Source organism: Mucor velutinosus, assembly GCF_035048745.1.
Source record: "Mucor velutinosus strain NIH1002 chromosome Unknown tig00000093, whole genome shotgun sequence".
Lineage (NCBI taxonomy): Eukaryota > Fungi > Mucoromycota > Mucoromycetes > Mucorales > Mucoraceae > Mucor > Mucor velutinosus.
Window position 1 is genome coordinate 3,073,004 of NW_027041907.1, and position 15,761 is coordinate 3,088,764.

At 40.4% G+C, this 15,761-nt stretch overlaps 4 protein-coding genes across 4 annotated transcripts; all 4 read right to left on the reverse strand.

Annotated features, from left to right (window-relative positions):
* Positions 1–1,048: 1,048 nt before the first annotated feature.
* ATC70_002766 (uncharacterized protein) lies at positions 1,049–6,354 on the reverse strand (the record flags this gene model as incomplete). Its single annotated transcript, XM_064822136.1, has 11 exons — positions 1,049–1,282; positions 1,340–1,866; positions 1,924–1,999; positions 2,050–2,212; positions 2,262–2,440; positions 2,501–3,072; positions 3,136–5,642; positions 5,695–5,855; positions 5,919–6,035; positions 6,086–6,240; positions 6,300–6,354. The coding sequence occupies 11 exons, from the start codon at positions 6,352–6,354 to the stop codon at positions 1,049–1,051; spliced, it is 4,746 nt and encodes a 1,581-aa protein (XP_064681822.1).
* A 238-nt stretch (positions 6,355–6,592) lies between these two features.
* Positions 6,593–8,047, reverse strand: ATC70_002767 (uncharacterized protein; the record flags this gene model as incomplete). The annotated part of the gene is made up of 3 exons (XM_064822137.1): positions 6,593–6,754; positions 6,809–6,973; positions 7,028–8,047. The coding sequence occupies 3 exons, from the start codon at positions 8,045–8,047 to the stop codon at positions 6,593–6,595; spliced, it is 1,347 nt and encodes a 448-aa protein (XP_064681823.1).
* Positions 8,048–12,905: 4,858 nt separating this feature from the next.
* ATC70_002768 (uncharacterized protein) lies at positions 12,906–13,589 on the reverse strand (the record flags this gene model as incomplete). Its single annotated transcript, XM_064822138.1, has 1 exon — positions 12,906–13,589. One exon carries the CDS (start codon positions 13,587–13,589, stop codon positions 12,906–12,908), a length of 684 nt encoding a protein of 227 aa, XP_064681824.1.
* Positions 13,590–14,281: 692 nt separating this feature from the next.
* On the reverse strand, positions 14,282–15,452 carry ATC70_002769 (uncharacterized protein; the record flags this gene model as incomplete). Its single annotated transcript, XM_064822139.1, has 7 exons — positions 14,282–14,403; positions 14,463–14,501; positions 14,564–14,678; positions 14,747–14,827; positions 14,893–14,998; positions 15,057–15,214; positions 15,270–15,452. 7 exons carry the CDS (start codon positions 15,450–15,452, stop codon positions 14,282–14,284), a joined length of 804 nt encoding a protein of 267 aa, XP_064681825.1.
* Positions 15,453–15,761: the final 309 nt, after the last annotated feature.

Here is a 15,761-nt window from a genome sequence, read left to right on the forward strand (position 1 = left end):
ATTCAGTTTTTTTTTTTTTTTTTTTTTTTTTTTTACTTGATTTGATGTGATCCATTGGCTCATCCTACCCTTTCTCAGACTATCTGATTTCCTGGCAAGATAACAAGCACATCAAACAAAACAAACCTGCTTGCTTTTCTTGCACTTTTTTTTTGATAGCACTAGACTATTTCAAACATTAGCAGATTTTGTAGTTCTTGATGTTCTTATCGATGTAATCTCATAAACAAGTGTGTATTCATTTACCTCGCCATACTTGTACTGAGATTATGCCCGCAAACAACTTCCGCTAGGGCTGATATGTAAAAAAAAAAAGAGAGAGATCAGTCCACTTTTGGCAACTTGATCCTATCAATGGCCAGCTTAAATTTATATGAAACCAAGAAATTTTTTCTTCCTAACATCTTGTCATGATTGAGCATGTTACCAATGAGATACATGCCCGCAAAAGATGACGACCCTCTATGAAAATCCATAGACGTGTCTAGAATGCGGGTGCCTCAAAGTGCAAGATGATAGTTTTTCATTAAATGAAACTAGACTCATTTTGGAGTCTTTACATGTAATATCATTACAGGGATTTCACCCAAGAGCTCTTGAGAAGGGTCATTTCAATGGCGTGAGATAGCTCAAATGTTGTTTCCTTAAGCTTGCTATCAGATACTATTCGCGTGTCTTCATATTCATGTTTGGATGGCAATCAGCTAGAGATAAGCTTCACCTATTCTAGATTGATACACATCATATGGAGTGGCACTCGATGGCATTGCATATAATGGGTATCGACTGTATACTCAGCAGGCATATGCTTATCACTAGCTATTGATGAGCCTTGACCTTTGCTTCAATGGCTACGATGGAAGATTGACAATGCTGTCGTTGTATAACACATGCGTCCAAAAGTTTTTCATGCTCAGAGAGAGCTATGAGGAGTTTTTGGTGATACACTTTTCCAGCTAAAAAGATGTCCTAAATACCTACTGCAGTCTGATATCTCCAACTACGAAAACAAACATTTTATTTCATTTAAGCGATCAAGTGTCTCTCTCTAGAGATAATAATCTCGTGCTAACCAATAACAAGTAATTTCATCGGTATTTAGGGTATGTTTTGTCGTTGCCAAGGAGACGAGAGGTCTCTTATCGAAAATCGATACTCGTTTAGGTCGTACTGCTCTTTGTATTGTTCTAGCCACAATCCGTTTTGAGTCTAACAAATACTTGAGAATGTGATAAAGCTCAAAATTTGTATAGAATCCTTGAAATGATTCTCGTAACAAGGCCTATATACACAAGTATGTTAGCTCATCCTCTGGGGCGAGTGAATGAATACTACTTACAAATGATATGCCCGGTTTCTTCAGGATATGGCTCATGATAGCATTAGCACAACCTTCTAGCGCATCGGGAATGATGGATCCGGTTGTATCATACCACATGAGCGGCAAAATGTAGCGTACTTTGTTTTGCTTGATAAACCAATCTGACATGAACTCGGATGCTACATAACGTAAATGTTCGAATCCAATGATGCAAATCAGAGGTGGACTATGGCTTTCAAGTGATTCTAGTGCATCAAAGAACAAGAGGGATTTCTCATGAGAATGCTGGCCGTCAAATTTAGCCCGTATCTCATAGATGGATGCACCAGCCTTTCCAAAGGAACACACTATATTGTACAATGCCCCTGAAAGCGGGTGTTTGTCCTTGAGTGCATGCAACATGTCTTCAATTTCTTCATGTGTCGATATGGATACAACGCCATCACGATCTACGCAATTATCAGGTACGTCGCGAGCAATCAAATCACATGTGGAAGTGATACGTAGGTCGAGGTCTTTGTAGATATACGCATCACGCAATGCAGCTAGACAAGCAAAGGTTATCACCAGGAGCGTATGGATACTATGCTAATAGTATTTACCTGCTGATGCTTTGGGATAGTAAGTAGACCGTTTTGGCTTGAGGTATTTCTCGACATCCTGCAAACCTATTGAAATCTAGAGGCTGTGAATACATGGTATTTGTACTAAAGCTGTCAAAGGCTTACCTTTCCCTGGGAAGCAAGGTCTAGAACAGCGGCTACTGTTCCATTGTTGATATGAGATGCTTTCAGATCAGTAAAATAAGCGCTAGAAGCCAGAGTTTCGTGAAATTGCCTTGCTTGCTTAAAGAACTCGTAAGGAAGGATGCCAGCAGCCACAATGAGAAACCTGCTACCATTAGCATCTCTTCAGCTGTTTGTGTATAAATGCTACTTACTTTTCAGATACATTGATGCCTCTTCCTGGAATGCGACCAAAGCCTGCTTTGCCTCTCATGAGCATGCCCGTTGCCGTTAAATTATCGACAGCTTGTTCAATCACCTCTTCTGGATACGCTCTTAATAGCATGTAGGCATCTTTGGTGCTGTATTTATCGTCTGGCGTGATCAACATCATCTACACAAAACGCTGTGATGAATGCATGCTCCACAGCAGATACATACCACTTTTATTTACCTTGATGAGGACCATGACCAAGTACATGGATACTTTCTGCTCGTCATAATGATTGACGCTGTTGGTCGAGATGTCATATTCATGTCCATCAAAGCAGTGTGTGTACGCAGCTACTTGGTAGTAATTATCAGCAGCACTGGTAGGGATGCCATCCCGAACAATGGCGAATTTTGAGTCAAAACCGCTTAGCTTTCTCGGCAAAGGCACAACAGCGTCTGCTTGCTTCTCTCTCTCTTGCAATTTCAGAATAAAATACTCCAGAAAACCAGGCAAATCATAGTCCTGAGTATCCCATGGTGCGTCGTCCTTGATCTCTCCCTTGGTAATGCCTTCTTGGTATATCTGCTTCCAATCCGCCTTCAATTTGTTGATGGTGTCCAAGAGCTGAGGATTTAGTCTTGTCATATAGCTAATCGTGCGACGGGATTTTTCTGGTGTACATGATGTGATGACTTTGGCAATGGGACTCCAGTAAAAGAGCGAGGCATCAGCTCTTGCTTTCATGATACTGTAAGCATGTATCATGACATCCTTTTCAACATCGCTTACGATGTGGCCATCTGCATTTTTGGCTACAATGACAAATGGGTGTGTCAGCTAAGAAACTTGTCTTTTCTCCAACAGTAAACACTTACTGTTTCTCTTTTGAGCACCCTCAGGTTCGACTGGAAGTCTTAATCGTCGCAGCTTTCTGCTAGCTACGAATGTGGACTGAACAAAAGGCCCTTGCTGTTTCAGCTTGAACATGGCTGCATTGATCTTGCGCTTTTCCATCGAGGCTTGCATCAATTCAGCAATAGCAGGTGACGCCTTGAGATTCTGTTCCTTTCTTGCCGCCTTTTGCTCTTCTTTTTCCTTTCGACTGGCATATTTCTTGAATGCCATCAACACTGAATTGTAATACGCTTGAACACGCTTTGGCGACAGATCTGTCTTTCGCGCAATGTGAATTCGCAGTGTTTTGTCATCGTCAGTAGGCACCGTTTTGGCATCAAAATCAATAAAGGAATCGAGTACAGCTTTCTGTGCTTTGGGTAGCAGCGTGTTGGATCGCCATGATCTCACCAAAACAATGTTATAAAAAATGTCATTCTCGTCGTGGAGGGTGTCTGTTTTCATGCGCTTCACTACACAGCACCTATGCAAATCTCTCCAATACCGCTGCATATCTTTGATGTCGCTCAACTGCAATGTGTATTGAAGAGGGTGTCCTGGGGCGGCATAGTCTCTTATAATGCCTTGCTTCAGTAGCCATATCTTTGGCGGAATCCTATATCCAATCATAGCGCCCCCTTCAGTCTCTATCAGCGACAGAGCATGCAAGGCTTGAATCAGACGCACAATACGTACTCGAATACGAGGTGCTGCTTGAGATACAATTTCCTTGATATCTGCTGGTAAATTACAGATAGCCGTGTCTCGGTTCTCTTCCACATCAAGAAATGCCTTCAGTGTAGGGTCATCGTATGGCAGTGTACCGTAAATCTTCATGACTGTTCGCAATCTAATCCATTTCAGAAAATCAGCCATATCCACCATGCCATCTAGAGAACCTCTGAATGTGAGATATTTAAACAAAGCGACATGCAATACTTTTGCTCTATTCCATTTAGAAGGCACCCAGCCATTCTCAATGGCATTGACACGCCATGAATTGGAATTGCCCACAATCGTTACCCCTGATTTATCCACGCAATGACTGGAATGCGGCAAAGCAGGCATAGCAACAGCCTTGATCTCCTTCCGCCCTGAGAGACCATCCATAATGGGCTTCTGAACATGATAGTGGTCAATAAACTCCTTTACTTGAGGGCTGTCTGCCGTCAAACTGGCGTGCAACACAAACTTCTTGATGTCTGTCAATCCATTGGGCTTCTTAATGGCAGTAACATAGATTTTGAGCTTCTGCTGATCGTGCAATTCCTTCACCAAGTCGTCAAATGTTTTGCGTGCCACGTTCTGGCCTCCAGCTGTCTCCAGCTCAATGCTCCTGAATTCGGTCATCATGTCTGAATTGATTTCTCGGATATGAACCTTCTCCACCATGTCCAAGATGATACCACAGCGACGTGTTTTGGTAACGTTGCGCACTGGATCCTTCTTTCCTCTTTTCTTTGTAGTAAGCGACACAGGTTTATCGTTTGTCTCATCAATGGCTCTTTTGTTGGGTATTTGACTAGCTAGTTCTTCTGTATCAACGGGCGGTGGTGTACTGGCTGGTGTACTGGCTGGTGTGCTGGCTGGTGTGCTGGCTGGTGTGCTGTCAGCCGTGGTTTTTCGTTTCTTGGCCGCTGCCTCTTTCCTGGCTTGATATCTTTCCTTGCTGTAATGTAGACGTTTGCGAGCAGGTTCCTTCAATGCCCGGCTGATCTCATCGATGGATGTGGGTTCCCGTAGTATCTCGGGTTCTTTTGACTTTGGAGCTATATCTAGGGTGGGCTCGTCTGTGATTTGAATTCCATTTGCTTTGTTGAAAGCTCTCCATCCACTCTGGGTATAATATCTGAATTGCCGAGTCCTTCCAGATACCTCTTCAGTACAATGCAACATGTATGGCATCAAATCCGAGGTTTTTGGCGGAAAAGTAGCGCTATCAAAGAAAATCTTGGTTTGGACAGGGTCAATAAACGGATATTTGTCAATCAAGTCTTGCCGAGTAAGGCCTTTTTCTGCTGCAGCTTGGACGTCCCTGTAAAACACATAGTCGCAAGGTAAGTCTCTGTCCATTGCAAAGGGCTTACTGGCTTGTATTGCATCTTCTTGAAGCCCATGGGACGTGGCTAATGTGGATAGTGTAGTTGAAGTTGACACAAGCCTGATACATTGTCTCAATCTCTTGCCATCGGTCGCATTGAATTTCTCGATCTGGCCTTGCTCATGCATCTCTTGTATCCTCACTCGAGCCCATTTCTTCTCTTTGATGGTGTCAAGCGACAATGCCTCAAGCAAATCGGATATGGGCATGATGTGGTCTGCCTGTTGTTCGAGTATTTTGTTGATTGTTTCCTTAAACACTGGCAAGCGATAGATGATACTTTCATTCTGCTGATTTTTGGTTTCTTCATTGCTTGTTCGACTGGCAAAGCGCTTCAGAAATAGCAGCTTTGTAATCATGCGAGATGCGTATGCGTCTTCCTTGACTCTACAACATGCGTGAGTGGTCATGGATCAGAATGTGGGTGCTGCTTCCTTACATTAAGCCTAGCTGATCTAGTTTCTTGACATGGTAATAGATGGTTTTCGAATCCATATCGAAGAGTTCGCCCAATTCATATTGACTGATGCCCTGATTTCGGCTCTTTGCAATGCTGTTCAATATGTGTTTTTGTTTCTCGTTCAAGCTCTTTTTCACATCCTTTTTGAAACAAACTGCACTATGAGCGTTTTATTCATATCCATTGCCTCGTCTTCACTGTACCTTTAAGCTTCCATAAATGTTTTGATCCAGCACTTGATCTGTTGTTTTGACAAGAATGTCCCTTGATTTGAGCTCATCGTAGGTGAGGTCCGTGGGATCGATGGCTTTTTCATTACACTGCAATGCGTCACTCATCCCGGTCTATCATCTGCCCTTGTAGAATTTACCTCTGTAAATAGTAATTGTGTGTTATGTTTGATTTGTTGCCAGAGGTATGCTTTATAGCGATCGTCAAAGAGTATTGCATGGTTGAGTGGAGTGTCTTTCAAGGCCTTTGTAAGCAACGTTTCCACAAGAATGAAAAGCTTGTCGACTGTGCATCCTGCTCATATACGCTCATCAAGTCAATAGATTATCTAAAATAGCTGCCATCCTACGTACCTTGATCTCCTTCTAAAGCAACCTCGTCGGCAATGCCATTTAGAACCTTGTCCATGCTTCAAGTTGAAAAATTAAAATGAAAAATGGAACGTCAAAACAAGCAAAAGTGTGTGCTTTGATAAAAATTAACCCTCCGTGGCTGAGAAATCAGCGTCAGTGAGGATGGCAAATCATGCAATTATCAGTGACATTCCAGACTGGCTGCCACTATCACTCATCACATCACTCAATTGGGATATGAAAGAAGGGTTTATTTTTATATAAAAACTATATACAGGGCAATGGGTCTAATTTTAATCTTTTCTAGTGGTCAGATTTCTGGCTAATTGAATCAATGCTGCCTGAGCTTCAGAAGATGGCAATTGTTCAATTGCTGAAATTGCTAAATCTATGTGTTTGTTTGCTAATGCAAGCGTCTTTTTTAATCCGCTACTCTGATATACCAACAGGCGTGCCTGTCTCTTGTGTGAATATATGTGTATCTGTTTGTGCGTGCGCAGTGAACATACCTTTTCAGCATCTCCCTTTTCAATGAATCCACGTTCAATCAAAGGTCCTAATTCTGCGTGCTCCTCCCATGCCAATAAAACAGGCGCTGTGATCCAGCCTGAACTGTGCTGCTTTTTTTCAATGTTGGCTGCATGCTGAGAGAAATCTCGAAGATCATCAATAAGCTAAGTGGAGGGTCTGGTTAGAACTGGATCTTGGCATGCTTGAATAAAATTTACCTGGAACGCAATGCCTAGATTTTTGCCATAGTCATATGTCATTTTGGCAACATCGCTTGAACAGCCACCCAACACAGAAGATGCCTTGCAGCTTTGAGCAATCAAACTGCCTGTCTTCAAGTACACCTTTTCCAAATAGTAGTCGAATACCTTTTGTTTGTCGGGGTTTTGCTTGTTGAGATCATGTAATTGCATAAACTCGCCCTCCACGAGATTAGCAATACAAGTAGCAATCAGCTCGATGCACTCTGCCTTCTTTAGCTGAGCCAATGCAAGTGAGGCACGAGCCAGCAGAAAATCGCCAGCCAAAACAGCCATCTTGTTACCAAATCCTGGATTTGTCACTTGCTCTCCGTTATCAATCACATCATAATGAAGTAGAGATGAGGTATAGATCATTTCAGAGATTTCTGCTAATCGTCTTTGTGTAGGTAAAATGGGGTTTTCTGCGGACGACACTTGGCATTCGCTATCGACATCTTCATGTAGCAATTGCTGTGTCGATTTCTTGGGTGCCTGGGATGTTGCTTTTGCTATCAACAATACTAAAAGAGGTCGGATGCGATTGGTGTCACCTTGAAAGTAATGCTTGCCGATGGTGTTGATAAACGGATGGCCAGATCCTAGCAGTTTGGTAATGTTGCCTTTGAGCTCCCATAAATCCTTACCAACAATTTTAACGGGGTCAAATATGCGTTCTTGGTCTGCTGAATTGACTAGACTCTGTGCCTCTTTGACAGCTTGGTCCCAACTGGTGGCATGGCCAGTGAATGGCAGCGATTCAATGTTGGGCCGAGTCACTTTACGCAATGGTGTTGCAGTCAGCAGTGTGGATTTAAGGACGTTCATGCCTTGTGCCAACTTGTCAAAAGGCGAATCGTCTTGCGCTGAGGGCTTCAATTCAACAGCGGCTTTCTTGTTGAAGTGTGTGGATGTATGATGAAATGTAGCCACAGAGACAGGTCTTGCCATCAAGGCAGGATTTTTGGATAGTGTCTTGAAACTACTACGCGATAACATGTTTGAGATAAGAGAAGAAGGAAATCCCTGGCTCATTTCCCTCTATCGTCTATTTTGTACACCAAATCTTTTTTGAATCCCCCCTTGTTTGACGTTGATACCATACCTGGGGTTGCTTCTCAGATGCCAACATTTTATGAATTGTGCACAGAAATTTCGGCAGTCCCTGATACAGCAGATCCAAAAGATCCATTGCTTTCTGAATTACTGCAAAATACATCCCTACTAGTGTGTTTCCGCCGTCTGCAAGTACTCATCTGATACACCTATTAAAGTCGATAGATAAGGTCCCTGTCTAGCGGTTAGGATATACGAACAAGCAATCACGTTATGAGCTGCTCTCATAAGGCTATTGTTTCAGATGGAGCACCTTTAACATGACAAATGTAGTCGTATAACAAACTGACCGTCTGTGGTCGCTGATGCTTACGTGGCCTATTATTTGATCAATTGGTGTGTATGGAATTGACTACTTGGAGAAAGTCTATTAATGTAGGGCGGTGGTAATCACTGCAATGAATACAGTGATGTTGCCAAATAGCTGTTACCATGCACAGCGTCATGTTTGTCACATGGCCATCAAATTAAACGTAAAATAAGGATTGCATCCGAGATGTAATATGCAATTTTGAATAGATTGGACAGTTATGCCTTTCACATTTCGGTGTGCACTTGAATGAGCAATCTGCCACGATAAGACTTCATAAATGTGCCAGTTTGCATTATAAGCAATAAAAAGTAATCATAGCAAGTTGTATTTCTTTTGAATGCGTAATAGTTTTCAAAATCATGGATTACCTTCATAACATGGCCAGCCAGCCAAAAGAATTTAAAACGTCGGTTTACTTGTGCTCCAGATTGGACGAAAACTGCTCAAAATCGACCTGTTCGATCTGTTTTGCAAGATTCGACGATGTAAAAAGTGATAGTTATCCCATCCCTCCTTGAGCTTTCCTGATGTACTTTTCAAGATGCATCCACTGGTGCCAAATATGACAGATGTTTTGAATAAACTCATTGAGCAACACCGAAACATATGAAATGAGGTTTTCGGCTAAAATGCTGAAATTTTGTATACAAAGTTTTCACAATCAAAGTTTCAGGGACTGCCCTGGATCCATAGCGACATTTTGATGTAATATATGCCTTAGTAAAAAACCTTCATTTTTGTGGTCAAAAACGCGATCGTTTGATTTTTGATGAACATCATGAGGTACCCCTCATGGTTTTTGGTCGATTTTTGGCCATGTTTTTTTTTTGGCCCAAAAAGTTGAGCAAAGATGTCAGGAAGTTGCTACTACTCAAGTACAATTGCTTGGTCTTATTCTGGTAGCCTAAAACTGCCTCTAAGGCGAAAAAATACTGCTCAAATGCCTTCCGATTTAGCTGTTTTTTGCATATAGATGCGCAGTAAGAGGTAAGGTAAGAATATGGCATGCCTGTATACGAATTGCTCCCATTGATACAGACTGAGGGCATCTCAGAGAAGTATGATTCATAGTTATAGATGGTTTATAAAGTGCTAACCAATGAAACGAAGCTTGAAATGCTGAAATTATAGTGCATGTTACTAAACATACACACCCTCACATATATTATGCAGCTTCTTTAACCCCACAACGCATAGTACTTGACATGAGATATGCTATATGCTGAATCTTTGAACATGAATCACACAAGATGCTCATTAGGGCATTTCAAGATAGTATTAGGCTATACAAAACACCAGAGCAATTACTTGCTTTTGATTGATAATTGGACAGAGTGCATTTGAAAAAAAAAAGACACGGTCTTTGATCGTTTCGAAGCAAAATCAACTTTGGTTATCATAATGAAACTGATAAAGTTTGCGTCAATCATTTCAATATAAACTTTACTGAAACACAAAATGAAGTATTTTGTAAAATAGATCAAGCAAGACGATAGAAAAGCTAAATTATCTTGCTTGAAGACATGCACTGTACCTACTTGAATGAATAAAACGAGAGCTCACTTTTTTTTTTTTTTTTATTAAATAATAATACTAGAATTTTCATTTTGGAATAGCAATGGCATAATAAAGATATGATTAAAAGTTTGTAAACTTGCCCTGCTTTGAAGATCAAGGCAACAACTTTCCTATACTAGAGGCTTGATCTTGAACACTAGAGTAGTTTAGGAGACGAGTTTAATATGGTGCACTCGCATCAAGTGCTTCCGGAAACTTGATTTACTACAATAATAATATTCGCATTGTGCACAGTGATGTTTTGGGTCGTTGACATCTATAGTTGCCTTGGGGCTGCTTATAGTCCTACGGTGAAATACCATGGAATGGACAATCTTGCAGTGCTTTCGATATATTTGTCTTGTTTTGGAGGTCCTTTTGCATACACTGCAGTAATAGTGAGGATCGTATGGGTCTGGTAGGTTTTTATGGTCGGCATTGCCTCTAACTGACGGAAATGTCATTTGGTGAATTAGGCGAAGATGTATCCGATATCTTCTTTTTGAAATATACGTCTTTTGACAGGCACGGCAGTAATTGTTGGGATCATTATCATCTGGCTCCAGTTTGCTTTTGTTGCGTGGTGCTGGTGGAAAGATAGCGTGCATTATCTTCAAATGCATTTTGAAGGAGGGTTTGTTTGCCAATGTTTTATCACAGGAACGACAGTAAAAGTTGGAATCATTGACATCAGGGATTGCGATTGTGGGCTCTTGTTGCAGTGTCCTCCAATCCACTTTGTGAATATTATGAAGATGCGCAAAATAAGAACGCTTTTTTGCCAGACGTCTGTCGCAGAATTTACAGTAAGTAGAGTTAATCATCAAGCCACCTGCTATTGACCATTGGCGGGCATACTTGACAGATGTCAGTCCATGTACAAATTTACAATGATCCTTGTAGTAGCCTTTATAATTATAGGTGTGATCGCATGCTTTGCAGTAAAAGTTTGGATCGTCAGGATCAGGAACAATGTCATTTTGGAGCGATTTCAATCCCTGCGTTGGCTTCAAAACCATGTGGTGGGAGTTTCTCAAATGACTCCTGTACGCGCCGTTGTCGCTAAACTTCATTTCACACGACTTGCAATAAAAATTGGGGTCATGTACATCTGGTTCCAAATCTATATCTTTGATTTTTCTCCTGCCTGAATTCTTAAAATTGTGAATTGACTTGCGATGTTCCAAGACAGATCTGAGACTCTCCATCCTCCTGTTGCAAAGATTGCAACGATAGTAATAGCCTGCTTTACCGAAACCACCTGCCAGTTGAAATTATTAGGATACGTTTGTGATACTGCTATGCATCTTACTATTTTGCTGTAGCATATTTTCGTGTTCCTTTGTATCTTCTTGCTTGATATCGATACCGAAGGCTTCAGTATATTTGGAGGTAAAAGTAGATGACCTGGCAACTGTAGAAGCAGGGTTGAGGTCTTCTTGCTTGATACTGCCCAAAACGCGCTTCTCACTGCATTTTAGTTTCATAGTAAATTGATTAAGGAAAAGAGGGGCGTGCAAGCTTGCAGTTTTTCTCTCAAGCCACCTTTATCGCTGAAATTTGATTGACCATTGTTTATTTCATGCAAATACTGTATCGTTTCTTTAAAATTGCTGCATATACCAAAATATTAGAATTACACACACTCTTACATCAAGCTTTAAACACTATATCTCTTACTATTGCTCACCGTAAGGTATATATTTAATATATAAACACTAGTGGCTCACACTTGACGTATAGAATCTTGAATAGCGTTAGTCATTATTGCATTTTGCATTCTAGTTGACATTTGGAGAAATAGTTTGCAACTATTGAAGCTATCAAACATACAATTCTGAAATTTTAGAAAAAGAGAGTGGCCAGGATAAGCTATAGTGCCTCTCAATTCGTCATTCTCTTGTTATTAGCTTTGAAAAAAATGGCTTTGCCTTCATGAAAGATGCATTTGCCAGCCAAGCAGGACATAACTCCGTTCACTCTTTTTTTTTTTCGGCCAGGATTGGTCAAATCTGAAGATAATCGACTCAATTTTATTTACTTTTCAAATTCGACTATAAAAAAAGTGTAAATTTCTACATATTCTTTTAAGTTGCCTAAGAGTACTTTTCAAGGCGCTTCCAATGGTGCTAACTGTAATAAGCATCTTGACTGAACTTATTGAGCAATTTAATAAAATTTGAAACGAGGTTTTTAGCGAAAATGGCCATATTTTGCATATGAAAACCTTTTAAAAATGGTTTCAGAGGTTGCTTTGGATCGAGAGAAACATTTTGATTTAACAAATACCATAGTAAAAGTCTTCAAATTCGATATCAAAAACGCGATCGTTTGATTTTCGATAAAATCCATGAGGGGTACCTCATGGTTTTTGATCGATTTTTGGCCATGTTTTTTTTTTGGTCCCAAAAAGCTAAGCAAACGTGTCAGAAAGTTACTGCTACTCGAATACAATTGTTTGGTGCTACTCTGGCAGCCTGAAACGGCTTCTAGTGCAGGAAATCACTGCCCAAATGTATCCATATTTCGCTGTGTATTACATATTTTGGAATAGTGAGAGGGAATACAAGTATGCTGTCTATTTGTAATGACTTATTTCCATTGATACAGATGTGGGGCATCGTAGAAGAGTCAAATCCACAGCTACAGGTAAGCTTAAGAGGGTTCATATGTGGTAGTGGACGCGAAAAATCAGCAGAGTTACAAAGATTGCGCGAATACAAAGAAGAAAGCTAATACTAATAGCATTCAGAAAATCGAAATGTATCCCTTTTTGATTCCAAACATTGTTTTTTTTTATTACAAAAAAGCCAAATATACTCTTTTTTTCAGCGCAGGTATCGAGTGAATTACTATCAAGCCATTCAAACATTATACATAACGCATTCCTCTATAATGATAGGCATGGTGTTGCTTGCATTGCTGAACGGTTCTACTACCTACAGCCTTGGCAAGTTCTTGAAAAAAGGTCTTGATCCCTGTGGGTGGGCAGGAGGTCAATTCCATAAGCTTGGTTTTGAATTTCTTCTTTTCTTCCTCGCTCCATCTACCACTGTTCATTTGAATAACCACGTAGTTGAGGGCCTCAATGTTTTCCTTCTTAATGGGCTGACTCTTAATGGGCTGACTCTTGATGCGCTGGCTCTTGATGCGCTGGCTCTTGATGCGCTGGCTCTTGATGCGCTGGCTCTTGACTGGTGATGAAGAGAAACTGATACTGCTTTCAATCTTGGCTTCTTTATCGTTGATAGTGCTCTTCATATTGATTTCCTTGCAGGCGGATGAAGAAAAAGGGGACGAGGCAGAAGACGTAACTGTGCTATGGAAACGTTTACCGGCTTCCAAGAGAACAGGCTTGGGGGACTTGACAGCAGCAGCAGCAGCAGTTGGCAAGGCGTTACCTGGCTTTAACCAAACCTCGGAAACACTGGAGTAAGAGCTAGCAGTAGGAAAAGAGTGAATGACCGTAGTCAATGGCTTGAGTCCAGTCGATATGATGATAGCGGATGAGATATTGCGAGCAGAGATGATATGTTTGATCTGAGACATGAGCATTGCAGATGTATACAGCGTGTAACGATTGTGAGGAGTTTTGGTATATAAAAGTGATATGTAGTACTAGATACTTCCATTGGAGGCTCCATTTATACCTTTTTCTAGCTGTATTGAAAGCTATACCATGGATATCTTTAAGCCATCTGTATATGGCAACTTTTTGTTCGATATAAAAGGCAGCTTCTGTACAGAATGAAATCAAAAGCTTGGTTTTTCAACGCAGTATTGTTTTTAGTTTATTATGGTAACAATCAGAGGTATACGTTCATGCTTCAAGTTGGATTGAAGAACCCAATTAGCAATGCATCTGCTGGTGTAGTATTTAAGCAGCTTGTACGCTCCATACACTTCAGGTACCAATTTTTAGGCACGAATTTCCTCTTGATAGCTATGTCTTTGTCTCAAAGCAGAAGGTGCATTAATGCTTATTTCAATGTTTCTTTGTCCCGTAGCATATTCAGGGGATGCAGCATGATCGACGCTCATATATATAATAACCAAGATCAGGGGAGTTTGGTGTGTTTTTTTTTAAGACAAAGCCGTTGTTGAGGGTATCATTATTCATTCTTTATAATAATAATAATAATAATAATAACAGCAATAAGTGATAATGAATATGAGTGTTTGTATATATATATATATGCGTGATTTGTATGTATATAAGGGGGGCCGTGATGTCTCTCTACTGGTCTCTACTTATGCTTGGCGACCTCTTTGGCTGGAAATCGCTTGCGTAACATTGCAATCATCTGGCTGAACCACCAAACATTCAAACATGTGGTGACGAAATTAGCAACTCCATAAACAATCCAATCTACAATTTTAACAAATCAATTGACCAGCAATCAAACACTGGGAAACCCACAAACTTACATCTCAAAGGGACATCCTCCTTGACTGTATAGATATCAGCTATAGAAACAAAAAAAGTCAGTGAATTCCCACAAGCAGGATCATTCCGTTGTATGACTTACACCACATTTTGTATGACATAAAAGTACCAAACACGATACGCGCAAAGAAAAATGTCAACAGAAGCACCATACCGTTCACCAATTGAATCTTGGAGCCAGTCCAACCCAATTTGTCCTATAAGCCAATATTTACACCGATGAGTCCCCTATCACTTCTACAGTGGATCTTGTTCTGTTCCTTACCATGAACCAATGAAAGTTGAGAAATATAGTGCTGAGCTCGTACATCAGGAAGATGGCACCATAGTAATTAACAAAAGGACGCTAGTCATCCTAAATGTTAGCAAATGGCCCACATATAACATCCCACGCTCTCTATGTATACTTACAAAAGAAAAGATAAAGACAGAGAACGAAGCGACACCATGGAACACCATACTGATACCTTGATATTTGTAAAAATAGATGGCAATGATTGTATCCCATAAAAAGTAACTAGATACACTAATTAGATCCATGATATCCGCAACAGCTGGATTTTGCTTGTATTTACCCGCAAGAAATAGAATAAATATCAGCAGCCCATCTCACATAGCCGAACACTCTATCTTGATTGAGCGAATTGTCTGCAAAAATAAAGAATGATCCAAGCACAACCACTATACAATGTACAGTGGACACAACATGGACATGCCAATTTGGTGCATTGTACTGATCTGTGCATGAGTATCCCATAGCAACCATACACCAACACCTTTTCACTTACGCCTTTGAAGAATTGAAATGTCTTTGGAAATAACACTGGTGAAAATATACGGGAAATTTCATAGATGATGGCGAATACAACAGCTGAAGTCAATACAGATTGCCAATGATACCGAAGTGTCGACAGAGATAATTGATCCAAGATATCACCAAATGTTGATGACGATACAGCCATAGATTCCATTTTGTTAGTTTAAAAGAGAGACAGAGAGAGAGAGAGTAAGAAAGGGAGAAAAGGGAGCGATACAAGTCTTTCGTTAATTTTATGCCTTTTTGTTGATTTCAATTTATTGAAACTCCCAAATGTAATAATAAATGCTTGTTGAACCCCAAATATTCTTGTGTAAAAAGGTACAAAAATGCGTGTGTAAAAATATAAATACGCTTTGCAACGGAGGTTCATACAGAGGACTCACATCAGATCGAGAAAAGGTCTGTTTATTATAATGTTAGAGAGAAACAGGGCCATTTGTTGGGTTTAAATCACATGAAG